Source organism: Lathyrus oleraceus, chromosome 5, assembly GCF_024323335.1.
Source record: "Lathyrus oleraceus cultivar Zhongwan6 chromosome 5, CAAS_Psat_ZW6_1.0, whole genome shotgun sequence".
In the NCBI taxonomy this organism is placed as follows: domain Eukaryota; kingdom Viridiplantae; phylum Streptophyta; class Magnoliopsida; order Fabales; family Fabaceae; genus Lathyrus; species Lathyrus oleraceus.
Window position 1 is genome coordinate 642,898,869 of NC_066583.1, and position 14,364 is coordinate 642,913,232.

The 14,364-nt window shown below is 32.8% G+C and overlaps 1 protein-coding gene across 1 annotated transcript; it reads left to right on the forward strand.

Moving 5' to 3' along the window:
- Window positions 1–9,813: 9,813 nt before the first annotated feature.
- On the forward strand, window positions 9,814–13,979 carry LOC127082636 (uncharacterized). Its single transcript, XM_051022865.1, has 6 exons — window positions 9,814–9,900; window positions 10,950–11,041; window positions 12,384–12,608; window positions 13,262–13,409; window positions 13,562–13,829; window positions 13,918–13,979. The coding sequence occupies exons 1-6, from the start codon at window positions 9,814–9,816 to the stop codon at window positions 13,977–13,979; spliced, it is 882 nt and encodes a 293-aa protein (XP_050878822.1).
- The last annotated feature ends 385 nt before the right edge of the window (window positions 13,980–14,364 follow it).

The following is a 14,364-nucleotide window of genomic DNA, read 5'->3' on the forward strand; positions in this document are numbered from 1 at the left end:
AATTAAAGTCAACAACACTTGGTCACTTGTCGAATTGCCCCAAGACAAGAAAGAAATCGATGTGAAGTGGGTATACAATGTGAAGTTGAATCCCAAAGGAGAAGTGACTCGACACAATGCGAGACCTATGGATAAAGGATTTCTTCAGAAAGAAGGAATCGACTTTGATGAAGTTTTTGCACATGTTGCTAGGATCGAAACAATCAGGTTGGTTGTTGGTCTAGCAAACATGGACAACTAAACGATGTGTCAGATGGACTTAAAATATCCATTCTTGAATGGCCCCTTAGAAGAAGAAGTTTATGTTGCACAACTAGTTGTATTTGTGAAACAAGGCGAAGAAATAAAGGCGTGCAGACTGCATAAAGCCCTGTACGGACTTAGACAAGATCCAAGAGCTTGGAAGAAGAAGATAGATGGATTTCTAAGGGAGAATGAATTTGTGAAGTTAAAATACGAACATGGAGTATATGTAAGAAGAAGCAAGAGTGAATTGCTTATACTATGTCTCTATGTCGATGACTTGGTGATAACATGTAGCTGCAAGAAGGAGATTGAAGATTTCAAAGGTGATCTCAACAAGGAATTTGAAATGTCAGATATGGGTGACATTTCATACTTCATTGGCATCTAATTATACAAGAGTGGCAGAGGTTTTATGATGCATCAAAGAAGGTATGCAGGAGAAATACTCAAGAAATTTGAGATGCAAGATTGCAACCTAACTTCGACTCCAGCTGAGCCCAGATTACATATGTCGAAAGATTCAGATTCATATGATATCGACCGAACCCAATATAGAATACCTATTGGATCACTTCAATACCTCTGTCACACAAGACCTGACTTAGCATCAAAGAAGGTATGCAGGCGAAATACTCAAGAAATTTGAGATGCAAGATTGCAACCTAACTTCGACTCCAGCTGAGCCCAGATTACATATGTCAAAAGATTCAGATTCATATGATATCGACTGAACTCAATATAGAATACCTATTGGATCACTTCAATACCTCTATCACACAAGACCTGACTTAGCATACAATGTAGGTATGGTGAGTAGATTCATACAAAAGCCAAATGTATCACATCTAGCAGCGACGAAGAGGATACTAAGGTATCTGAAAGGAACTCTCGACTATGGCATTTTGTTTCCTACAGCTGATGAAGGAAAAGAATTCAAATTAGTGGGATACACCTACTCAAGTTGGTGTAGTGATGTTGAGGATCAAAAATCCACAGCGGGTTATGTGTTTATGCTAGGTGGTGCACCGATTGCTTGGAGTTCGAGAAAGGATCCAGTAGTGACATTATCATCGTGCGAAGCAGAATAAATAGCTTCTTCTTTTTGTACATGTCAAGCAACATGGATGGTAAATCTGGTCGAAGAGATAACAGCGAAGAGTCATAGAGCTATTACAATGAACATCGACAACATGCCAGCTATCAATTTGGTGAAGAATCCGATAGCACATGGTCGAAGAAAGCACATTGAGATGAGGTTCCATTATCTTCGAGAGCAGGTAGCAAATGGGAAGAAGAATGTGGAATACTACAGAACTGAGAATCAGATTGCAGACATCATGACAAAGGGAATGCATGTCGAAGTGTTCAGAAGACCAAGAGCTATGATGAATGTAGATAACTTAGACACAATGAATTAGGTGGTGTGTTGAATTGTAGTTCCTTGTGTCGAAGCAGGTTTCTCGACAGGAACAAGGAAGTGTCGAACCACCTAGAGTGTTGAGTTATGTTAGTGTGTCGAAGTGTCGAAGCATGTTGCTTCACACAGGATTTCGACTTAGGCCTATTTTAGTAGTGTTAGCTATTTTGGGCTTTTATAGTTTTAGGTTTTGGCTTAAGGTCCAAGTTAACCTAAATCTACAAATAGAAGGAGTAACCACTATTCTTGTAATAAAGTGAATAAAGTATTCATAACATTGTATTCACAGTATTTTGCACTTGGAAAATGAATAAGAAGTTTTCCACAGTTTGTGGACAGAGAGAAATTCTGCAGAATTTTATTTCTTCTTCTCCTTCATCGCTCTTTACTTTATTTCTTTCTCCATTATTCTTCTCTTCATTGTTATTGTGTGGATGATGACAATCTTGTTCATCAAGATTGATTGAAATTCTCCATAGATTTTGGTGGGTTTCCAACATCCTTTTGGTATGAATTGTGTAAACATACATTGGTGGTATTTCTATACTTTATTTACCTTTATATTTATTTTCGATTTATTGTTTTTAGAATTTCTTCTACACACAAGTTATAGGTCCATTTTTTTAATTGAATTTTAATTTTTTGGTTCGTTTAGTTTGGATGACAATATTATTTGTTCCACTTTTTTAGCTGACTTACTCCACAAGTGATGTCATTTGTGAAAATCGAAACAAATATTTCAACTGTTCACCATAGGTATTATATGAGATATCGAGAAATGTTTTTAGAAACAATGATTTTGGTCAACATAAAGTAAAGATGAAAAATAAATTGATTTAAAAAATACTCAAATTTTTAGCACATATCCATACATTAAATAGAATATCAGGCTTTAAAATTGTAAGGTAAAGAACATATTCTATCATACTTTTGTATACATTTTGATCTACCTTGTTACTTCAATCATCATTTCCAAGCAATAAGGTTGAATTAATTGGGGTGAGCTCTAGCTTCAAATCTATTAGATCAAACTTTTTGAGAAGTTCTTTTGTGTACTTGGTTTAATGAGTATAAACTCAATCAACACATTGATTAATTTGGTTTAAAAAATAATTTGATTTCTCCCATCATGCTTATTTCTAACTTGTTTTAAGTCCAACTATATAACCCTTGGAAAAGCTTAGCATTAGTATATCCATAGATGATATCATCTATATAAGTTTATATTATGAAATTTCCATTCTTAAATTATTTTCTCAAAAGGGTTGTGTCCACTTGACATATTTCAAAATCATCTCCAAGCAAGAAAATATGTATTCTATCATACCAATGTCTAAGAGTTGGTTCCATACTATAAAGTTATTTCTTTAATTTAAAAACATATTTAGAATATTTAGTATCTTCAAAGTCAGGTGGTTGTTTCACACAAATCTCTTCAATGATAAATTCATTTAAGAATTCACTGGTGTATATAGCCTTAAGTTACTAGTCTAACTTTATTTATTACCACTTCACCTTATTCGTTCATTTTGCTTCTAAAATCATATTTTTCTTCAATAGGGTTCTTTCCATTGGGTTGTGGCACAATACCTCATACATAATATTTATTTTTGAAGGAAGATCTCATTCTCAGGGGATCATAGTTCCTTCCAATGATTAAATCCTTTATACTTACGTTGATGCATTTGACTAGAGGAACCATCTTTTACTACCTTTGTCTTATCTTTACCTAGTCTTTTGTCATCAAACCTTATATAAATTAACTCTTTTTATATAGTTAGGGTTTCTTTTTTATACACTATGTATGATCTAGAGAGTTCATAATATTCTTACATGATACACTTTTGTGACTTAGAGTTAAAGTTTTTTTTTATGTAATCCTTAGTGTTTAAAATAAAACATATAAAATTAAATTTATGGAAATAAGAAATATTAGATTTTCTAACTTTCCACAGTTCACAAAGACTCATATCTTATATAAATTCTATTTTTAATGTAACAAGCAATATGAACAACTTTTTCCACACAAAAAAAGTGTTTTGCAACATTTTTTTCATTCGCAATTGTTCTATCCATATATTGAAGAGATTTACTTTTTATTTCTACAACTCTATTTTATTGGGAGACTTTTATAAGAGGGTAAATCAATAGTAATATCATTTCTTCACAAAATGTTTCAAAGTGTTAGTTTTCAAATTCTCCACCATGATCACATTAGATTATTACAATTTTCAATTCCTTTTCATTAGTGCGACTCATCCTTGTATTTAAAGAATTTAGTTCATATTAGTCTAATATAGTCATAAACAATGACTATTCCATATTTTTTACCATTGACTAAAACAATTTTAATTCTCCCGAATAAATTAATGTGTACAATTTTTAATGGTCTAAAGGTAGAAACAATATTTTTTTATTGAAAAAGAAGTTTTTACAAATTTCCCTTTTTAACATGCCCTATAAATAGAATTTTATTGGAATTTCAAATTTGATAAGTCTCTTATTAGATTTATCTTGTTAATTGTTAGGCTAATCTTAAGCTTCCACCCTTTAATCATGTATTATGTATCTATTATTCTTTGTTACTAATATGAGACATTTTACCTCTTATTTTTGTAAATTGGTGAATTTAATTTTGTAAATATTATTTTCCTTGAACCATTAATAGAACAAAACCATCATTTTGAATAATTATTTTACATATTTTTAATTAAAGAAAACATCATAATCAATGTCTCTCAATGATTTATACTTAGTAGATTATGCATTGGTCCTTATACTAAGTTAACATTATCAATGGAGGGAAGCAAAAAATTACATACAATACCAAAATCTATAATCTCCCTTTTATATTTTCCTCCAAACTCTATGTTGCCTTTGTCCTTCAGAGTCAGACTTTAGAACATGTGATTTTTTTCAATCATGTGACATGATAACCTATTTTCTTGATATCATGATTGGTGTTTCAATCCTTAGTTACTAAGTATATCTTCAACATAGACACTTTTGTTCTTAGTGTACCCTACTTTTCTTTGGTACTTTTAGGTTACTCATCGGAGGTTTCTTGTCCTTCTATGTTTTCAAAATAGGACAATGGTCGCGATTATGACCTCCATTTATATAATAAGAGCATAAACTTTGATCACGAGCTTTAAAAAATTTCTCATCATTAATGAATCTAATGTCTCTTCTATTGTTCATGCTAACTATAGACCATTGAAGCTAACTCGCTTCTATCTATGTTGTTGATAAATAATTATTGAAAATTATTCTCACAATTAACATAATTACACTCGGTTGCTTTAGAAAATTGAGACATTTTATTTTTTAAAGCTTTATTTTCAATGTTCAAAATATTAATTTATATTATCAAAGTATCGTGATAATCAAATGAAATATCATAAACCTTTTTAAGTTTCTTGTATTTGTTAGTCATCTTTTGAATTTTTCCAAATAATCCATTTAAAGACAATAAAGTTCATCACGAGACAAATGTGAAAATATCTCATCATCACTGTCATCATTCGTAATATTGTCTAGCTCCACACCAGAGAAAGTGGTGGTCATGAGAGCATATATCATTTTGCATGCTTTTTCATTTGATAATTTGAACATGCAACATTCTACATGCCTTCAAATTTTAAAATTTGAAATGTTAGTCAATAAATATAAGTGCTTACTTTTTCTATATTTTTGAAGTGTTCAACACATGCTTTTATTTTTTATTGTCAAACATGTTATTTTGTTTATGTTTTTTTCAATTTTTTAGTAATGGATAGGAATGTTCTCAAAAATTTCTTGGACTTTGTTTGAGAGTTTAATGGGGAAGAGAGGGAAATACTTAAAAAAAAGGAAATAATTGAGTGAAAACATAGAGTGAATTAGGTGGGGAGGGTTTGTTTTTATTCATAACACAATCTCCCAAATTTGAGAGAACTCAAAATTTATATTAAAGGAGGATTTTGGAGACTTACATAAAATTTTCAAAATATTTTTTGCTGTTATAGTATTTTAAAAATTAAAAAAATAGTAATCATAAGCACTCTTTTATCATTATATACAAAATCTATCTTTTAAATCATGTCAAATATTTCTATATATTTAAAAAAAAAAATCGGAAGCCTTCCCTCCCCTCCTTTCCAAACTCCCAAACAAAGTCTTATGGGACCAAAGTCTCAAATACTACCTCTTCTAGGAAGATGTTTCGGTAGAAAAAATAGTCGATATAGCAAAACACTCAAAGCCACAATCTCAACCTCATTTTGAACCATGTTCATAGGAGTCTAAGATGAATTATGAGCCACAACATGTTTAGGAATCATATCTCATAGGCTCATACGAAACAACGATATTGACATTTTACAAGGACCACATGTCCAAAAATATTCAGGATGGAAAACTACAACATGTCTCTCCATTTAGTATTTTTTTGAAATTTATTTTACTTTTTAATTTTATGTTGCTTCTAATTTTTTTTTCCACTTTTGTGATATACATGTCTTAGCAATGGAAACGATACCATTCACTTGACTACTCCAAACAAAAGGTGGTTCAACGATGCTATTAGTGGAAGTTGACTACCTGACCTTGCCGCATACGATGTTGTTGAAATACAAGATACTAAGAGACATTTTGAATAAACCGTGTATTTTGAAAAGCACTGTGGAGACTTTATTACATATAGAGAGATTACAACTAATTACATGATATAGTCGATGTGAGACTATTCTATATACAAATATTCTTAATACTATATATTTATAAATATCAACACTCCCCCTCAAGCTTGATCATATAAGTCAAATGCACCAAACTTGTTACATATATATAATTAGTTCTAAGACTTAGCAGGGATCTTGTAAACATGTCTGCCAATTTATCATTAGAGTTGACAAAACTTGTGGCGATGTCACTTAACTCAATCTTCTCTCTGACAAAGTGACAGTCTATCTAATATGTTTGGTCCTCTCATGGAAAACTAGATTTGAAGCAATGTGCAGTGCAACTTGATTATCACAAACAAGTGTCATTGGTCTTGCTTCTTCAATTTGGAATTCCTTGAGCAACCGTTTTAACCAAATAAGTTCACATGTTGCCATTTCCATGACCCTATACCCTACCTCGACGCTTGATCTTGCAACTACGTTTTATTTCTTACTTTTCCAGGATATAAGATTTCCTCCAACAAGTACACAATACCCAGAGGTAGATTGTCAATCAATTGATGACCCTGCCCAATTAGCATCAGAGTATCCAACTATCTGAGAATGTCCTTTATCTTCATACATTAAACATTTTCCTGGAGTACATTTGATGTATCTCAAAATCCAGATAATAACATTCATGCGTTCCTGACAAGGGGAATTTAAGAACAGACTTACCACACTAACTGCAAAAGAAATTTCTAGACGCGTGACTGTGAGATAATTCAACTTCCCAACTAATTTCATATACCTTCCTGAGTTAGATAAAGGCTCCCCCTGATTGGGTAGTAGTTTGACACTTGGATCCATAGGAGTATCAGCTGGTTTAACATTCAACGAACTTGTTTCTTCCAAAATATCCATAGCATATTTCCGCTAAGAAATCACCAAACTATCTTTAGATTGGGCTACCTCAGTACCAAAGAAATAGAGGAGTTTACCAATATCTTTTGTTTGAAATTGATTCGAGAGATATTGTCTTAACTGGAGTATACCTTGTTGATCACTACTAGCTATGGAAATATTATCTACATACACAATAAGATAAATACACCCTTAGGCTGAGTGACGATAGAAAAGCAGAGTGGTCAGCTTCACTATGGATCATACCAAACTGTTGTACTACATTGCTGAATCTGCCGAACCAAGCTCTCAAAGATTGCTTAAGACCATAAATAGACTTGTGTAACATACACACCATATTCGATGACTCCCCCTGAGCAACAAACCCAGATGGTTGCTCCATATATACTTCCTTTTCAAAATTACCATGTAAAAAAGCATTTCTGATGTCAAGTTGATGAAGAGGCCAATGTCGAATGGATGGAATGGCTATAAGAAGTCTAACATATTCCATCTTGGCTATAGGTGAGAAAGTATCACTATATTCCAATCCAAAAATCTGAGTGTATCCTTTGGCTACCAAACGAGCTTTAAATTGATCAATCTTACCATCTGGACCAACCTTCACTGTATAAAGCCAACGACAACCTACTAAATATTTCCTAAGGGATAGAGGAACCAGTTCCCATGTACCACTACTTTGAAGAGCACACATTTCATTAATCATTACTTGCCTCCACTCAGGGTGAGATAAAGCTTCACCTGAAGTTTTAGGAATAGAAACAGAAGACAAACAAGTATACTCCAAAGGGGAAATACAATGATAACATTAATAAATATAATATGGAGAAAGATTTTGTGTTTGACGTATACCTTTTCAAATGTCAATTGGAAGATCAGACTCAGGTTTCAGGATTGGATCCGGTGATGGAGGAGGCATCGGAGGAGAGTCTGCAATGACCTCATGGACACGTATGATCTCAGGGATAGATACGACATGCGTTGGGTGACGACGCTGATATGTTTGAACTGGTCGAGAAGTGGGGGGGGGGGGGTCAGGATCCATAGACTGATGGGGGATAATGGTAGGAGGGACATTAATAATTTCTAGAAAATGTGTGTGAGTACTTTCTTGAATGGGTTCTAGAGTTACGTGTCTGAACTCGAAATATGGAACAGACTCGAAGAAGGTAACATCGGCCGATATGAGGTATCATTGTAGAGTATGTGACTAACAATGATAACATTTTTAGGATCGATGACAACCAAGAAAGACACACTTTAGTGATCGAGATGATAATTTATCAAGACCAGGAGAGAGGTTGTGTACAAAACATGTGGATCCGAAGACTCGGGGAGGAATTGGGTGAAATGGGGAATTGGTAAAAAGGATTGAATATGGGATTTTATTATTAAGGACAGATGAGGGCATGCGATTTATAAGGTAACATGCCATTAGCACATCATCCCCCCCAAACTGAAGTGGAACATTACCATGGAGATATAGGATCCGAATGGTTTCTACGAGATGTCAATTTTTGCGTTCGACTACCCTGTTTTGTTGAGGTGTGTGAGGGAAAGATGTTTGATGGAGAATACCATTGTGTGACATAAATTTTTGAAATTGTTGAAATAAATATTCACGGGCGTTGTCACTTCTTAAGATACGGATAAACACACCGAATTGAGTTCTTATTTCTTGATAGAATTGTTCAAAGATAAAAAATAATTCAGATCTATTCTTCATTAAAAATAACCATGTGCAACATGAAAAATCATCAATAAAGGTGACAAAATACCTAGACTCAAGAGTAGAGACAGTACGCGAGGGACCCCAAACATCGGTGTGAACTAAAGCAAAAGGGGACGAAGCTTATTTATTAACTCGATTGGGAAACTGACCACAATTGTGTTTCCCTAACTAACACGACTCATAATGTAAATTAGATACCTTTAATAAATTTGGCACCAACTTATGTAATTTAGAAAGACTGGGATGACCTAACTGAGCATGGATAATGATTGGAGAATCTTTGGTTGAGCATGTCTGAGATGACACTAAAAGGTAATAAAGGCCTTAAGGCTCACCTCCGATGGCAATCGTCTATCCCGAACTTCGATCTTGTAGGGTAACATTATTGTTAGTGAAGGTGACACTTAAATCAAGAGAATAAGTTAAATGACTGGATGAAAGTAAACTAAATGGACAATTAGGTATATAGAAGACAAAAGTAACAGATAGAGAAGGTAGAATTTGAACAGTACCAATCCTTTCGGGTAAGGCTTGAGAATGATTGACATAAGTTATAGTAAGTAAGAAACCAGATGTAGAGTGGGAAGAGAAAATATTTTTATTACCGGTAACATGATCAGACGCACCAGAGCCAAGGACCCAAGATCCAAGGGAAGATGATTGAGAGAGACAAGCAGATGAATTACCAGTGTGTGTGCTACCGAATCAATAGAATCTAAGTTCTAATCATTCTAATACCACCTGAGGAAATCATCGTAGTTTGGCATAAAGTTATGAGGATTGGCCATGAGTATCTGAAGAGAGAAAGTATCACGCGAATTAGGTGAAAGGGGATCTGAAACAGTTGCACTATGGAGAGCGGGGCGGTGGAAATATTGTCAGGATCGACCGCCGGTGAAAAGTGGGGAACGACTGGATCAGAGGAGGCGCTTCAGCCGGTAGGATGAGTTTGCTGGAAGGTCGTCGAAAATAATAGCGACGACGAAGATAGTGCGGTGGTGACTGGAGAATTTTCAAAACTTATGCTGGAATGAGTCATGACAGTGTATGGAAGGAAAACCATAATTATGATACGGTTTGCCAAAAATTTCTCACCAGAAGACAGTGGGCCAATCGGGTAAAGTACACTGAAGGATTGTCTCTCAGTAGGCTCTGGATACCATGTTGAAATACAAGAGACTAAGAGACATTTGAATAAACTGTGTGTTTTGAAAAGAACTACAAAAACTTTATTATATAGAGAGAGATTACAACTAGTTATATGATATAGTCGATGTGAGCCTATTCTATATACAAATATTCTTAACACTATATATATATATATATATATATATATATATATATATATATATATATATATATATATATATATATATATATATATATATATATATATAAATTGATCATACACTAATAGCTTTTATTTATCAGTTAGGGAGATGACAATGTCACTGGATGATGTGTCATTTTTGTTGCATTCATCTATATATGATTGTCTACTAAACCATACCATAATAACCAAAGTTGAAGTGGCATAACTGATGGTGGATTTAAATGAATATAATCCAGAGGAAGTTGATATAGAATTTGGAAAAAACAAGGAGGCTCATGCATGATTTGACTTCTTGGAGACTGAATTTGAAAGACACCTAGTTGCAGCAAATGTCTATAACTTGGACGGTGCCCAAGTGGGTAGAAACTTGCACAAGGATTTCTCCATCACAGTGTATTCATTTTTCTTGGTGGACTTCACCATTTTATTTGAAAATAGCTCCAACTTAAGTGGCGTACTTGCAACGCTTTTGTGACATTGATATGATCGATGACTTTTCTTGGGTATCTACTTCCCTAACTTACTTGTATATGAAGCTTAATTTTACCATGAAGTTTAATACTAAGAAACTGACATGTTACATGAAACTACTTTAGGATACATGTTCATATGATTAAACTAATTGTTAAAATTATTATATTCATTGTTGTTTAGTTATTAATATACGTTGATGCATGCATGAACTTTCCAGCCATTTATCAGTATTGCCTACGGGATTATGAGAATGTGTATATGGAGAATGAGTCGTAAAGTAACATCTTCTCTCTGACTAAAGGTAACCTAGTTAATGATTGTATCGAGAGTGTCATGACTAAATACTGCATTATATTGTGTTTTTCTACCCCTATATTGATCAACGTGACACACATTCACTAGATGTGACGTGATTCTACTCTGGTTGGATCATATGTGGATAATAGTTGGTATGATATTTTCCTGAACAAGTCTTCCACTAGTTTAAGTACATGCAAACTATTATGAAACATTCAATTGTCTATGCTCAACCTATAATCACTTGAGAACAAGTTGACAATAAAGATGTCATACATATGAACCCTATGTTGTTTGTAGATGATTGAGGTGGTTGTGTTCTAGACAGTTAGAAGATTGAAGTGGAATACATGAGATGGTATTTTCATATATATTGTTATTTGTGTCTGAAGGAGAGACGCCAAGGCCAGATGGGAAGGAAGTACTGTTAGAGGAAGTGACTGGAGACAGGAGAACCATACACCTAGTTTGTTCTCTGCATATACTCGTATCTGATATATTGTAGTTAGAGTATTGTCTGGTTGAGATTTATATAAGGTTACTGCCATTCACGGTTTTATGCAATAGATTTTGAGGAAAAGTAAGAACTCCTTGCAACACTGGAGATTAAGGAGTAGGGACAAGTCGCGTACGACACAATTTGATGCATTTTTATATTATGTGATTTTTAAGGAAAATTTGATATTATATACTTATACTGGAAAATATGTATTGCGTGTTTTGGATGACACGTTATATTATGTATGTTTGTTGTAATATTTCTTTATGTATCATATTATTGTTAATTGTTAATGTTTATGCAAAATAAATGTTCAAATATAAACAACACATGTATTTTACTATAAAATACAAGTTCAAATTATATATTTCGAATGTATAAATAAAGCATTTTATACGTTTGAATGATAGACTTCAAGTACACGTTAAGGGGTTCAAACCTTATGAATGGTATATCTCTTTTAGTTCAGATTATAGAATTTGAGCAAATGTAAATTACCTAAAATATGTGTTTGAATTATAGAGTATGAACTTTTCTAACACACAATTTTCTAATGAGATCTACATTGTACCGACAAATTCAGTGGACTACAATGCACTAAAACTTGTATAAATTGGTGTGTTTGGTTCATTTTTATTCACAACACAAAATAACGCTTACTTATACTTAATCAAAATGAACTATAATTTTATTGTAATCTATAATATAATAAAATTAGATGTGGTGGAAAACTATCATTTTTCCTTTTCTTCTAATTATGTCACCTCGCCAAAATGAGGGCAATATGGTCTAAAATTTTTAATTTTCAACAAAATTAGCATTGTCATCCCATTTTTTGGTAAAGTTTCTACTATCCTTCACTTTACCCAACCTTTTAACTGGTTTTGCCTCCACCAATTGGTTACAAACCAACTATTTCAATCCAACTTTTTCTTCTTTTCACATCATTTAAGCTTCAAAACAAATCCCTCCAAAATAAATATTTTGTATTTTGTTCTCCAACAATTTTTTCTCCTTTGTCTCATTCATCTTCTTCTTCAAAGGTTGCTATTTTCCGATTTTTAAATATTTCAGAAGATGAATCTCTCTCCCGTTTCTTCTTTCTGCTTCGTCTCATTCATCTTTATCATCATCTCATTCTTCTTTCTTCTCCCTCTCTTTATGCTTAGTTATGACACTTATGCTTTGTTATGCTTTGATATTTCTTTATGTATTTGTGTTTGTCTTCATCTTTCTAATTTTGTGTTTGTTGTTTATAGTCGTGTTCATGTTTGTGTTAATCTTTCTGACTGTGTTTGTGTTTAAGTTTGTGTTTGTGTTCATCTTTCTGATTGTGTTTGTGTTCATGTTTGTGGTCATTCTTTCTGTTTATGTATTTCTTTGTGTGTTTGTGTTTGATATGGTGTACCAAAAAAGTTATCATTTTTATATTTCTATTTATGTTTGTGTCTGTGTTACTCTTTGAGTTAATTTTTCTAATTTTGTGTTTGTGTTTATAGTCGTGTTCATGTTTTTGTTTATGCATGTATTTATGTTTGTCTTTGGGTTACTCTTTATGGTTATCTTTATGTTTGTGTTTGTCTTGATGTTTATGTTACCTTTTGTCTTCATTTTTCTGTTTGTGTTTATGAATATGTTTATGTACCAAAAAGTTATCATTTTTATGGCAATCTTGTGTTTGTGTTTGTGTTCGCAGCAAGGATAAAGTGGCTAGACCCTTTGAGAAGATAGAGGACATTACTGACTATAAGGAGCTGTGGAAAATATTTGTAAGAGTTCATCATAAATGGTCTGTCCTTACCAACAACAAGGAGCATGTGGAACTCGTATTTATTGATGCAAATGTAAGTTTTAAAGTTCTGTTAAAAGTTTTAAAGTGTTGTTGTAAAAGTTATGCTAATGTTGTGTTTGTTCTTCTTATTAGTTTTAAAGTTTTTCAATTAGTTTATTGTTTACTTATGTTAACGATAATAGACATACACTCTTTTATTTCTAGGGGACTGATATTCATGTTGTAATATCAACTATGTTGAAGGCTACGTTCGATACAGTTTTATCCATAAAGGACATATGCATTGTTACAAATTTTCTTCCTCAACCAAATGACCTGATGTCCAAAACTACCAAATATATGTTTCTGATCAAATTTACTCGTGACACCACCATGTCAAATGTAAACAAACATGAAATCCCCGGGAAAAAGATAAATTTCAAACCTTTTCTTGATATCATATTTGGAAAATGGAAGAAAGATTTCTTAATAGGTTATATATTATCAATAATAGTATTGTATCACATATCTATATATATTCTGAAATTGCACCTATTGATCTAACACCGTCTTCATATCAGATGTTATTGGCATGATTGAAAATTCGGCTATACACAACTGCATGCCGGCTGTAACACCCTAACTTAATTAGTCTTTTATTTATTTAATTATTTAATTGTTTATTTGATTTAATTATTTTGTGTGATTTTGAGTGATTTGTCTGGTGAGTAGTAATTCGAGGAGTTGTGTGTAATTAATTAGTTGAGTGGGAATTAATCAATTAATTAATTAAAATAATTAGAAAGAAACATAAATTAGTAAAATATGAGGAGTTGAGTTATTTTGTAAATTAAGAGGAGTAAGTGGTGAGTTGAGAGTAGTTGAGTTTTAATTGGGCAAACAATGTAATTATAAGAAGATAATTAAAATATTATATATTTAGAAGAGTAGAGAAATAGGATTTTAGAACACTTTTCGACAATATGTTAAACAAAAGGAGAATAGAGAAGAAGAGAAAGGCTAGGGCA

What these genes read in the sequence shown, in the direction of transcription:
- LOC127082636 (XM_051022865.1), top strand. Translation starts at nt 9,814, where the DNA reads ATGGAGAGCGGGGCGGTGGAAATATTGTCAGGATCGACCGCCGGTGAA. An exon ending in ATTCATCTTCTTCTTCAAAG is followed by an intron (nt 12,609 to 13,261) that starts GTTGCTATTTTC and finishes TTGTGTTCGCAG; the next exon opens with CAAGGATAAAGTGGCTAGAC. An exon ending in GAAGAAAGATTTCTTAATAG is followed by an intron (nt 13,830 to 13,917) that starts GTTATATATTAT and finishes TCTTCATATCAG; the next exon opens with ATGTTATTGGCATGATTGAA.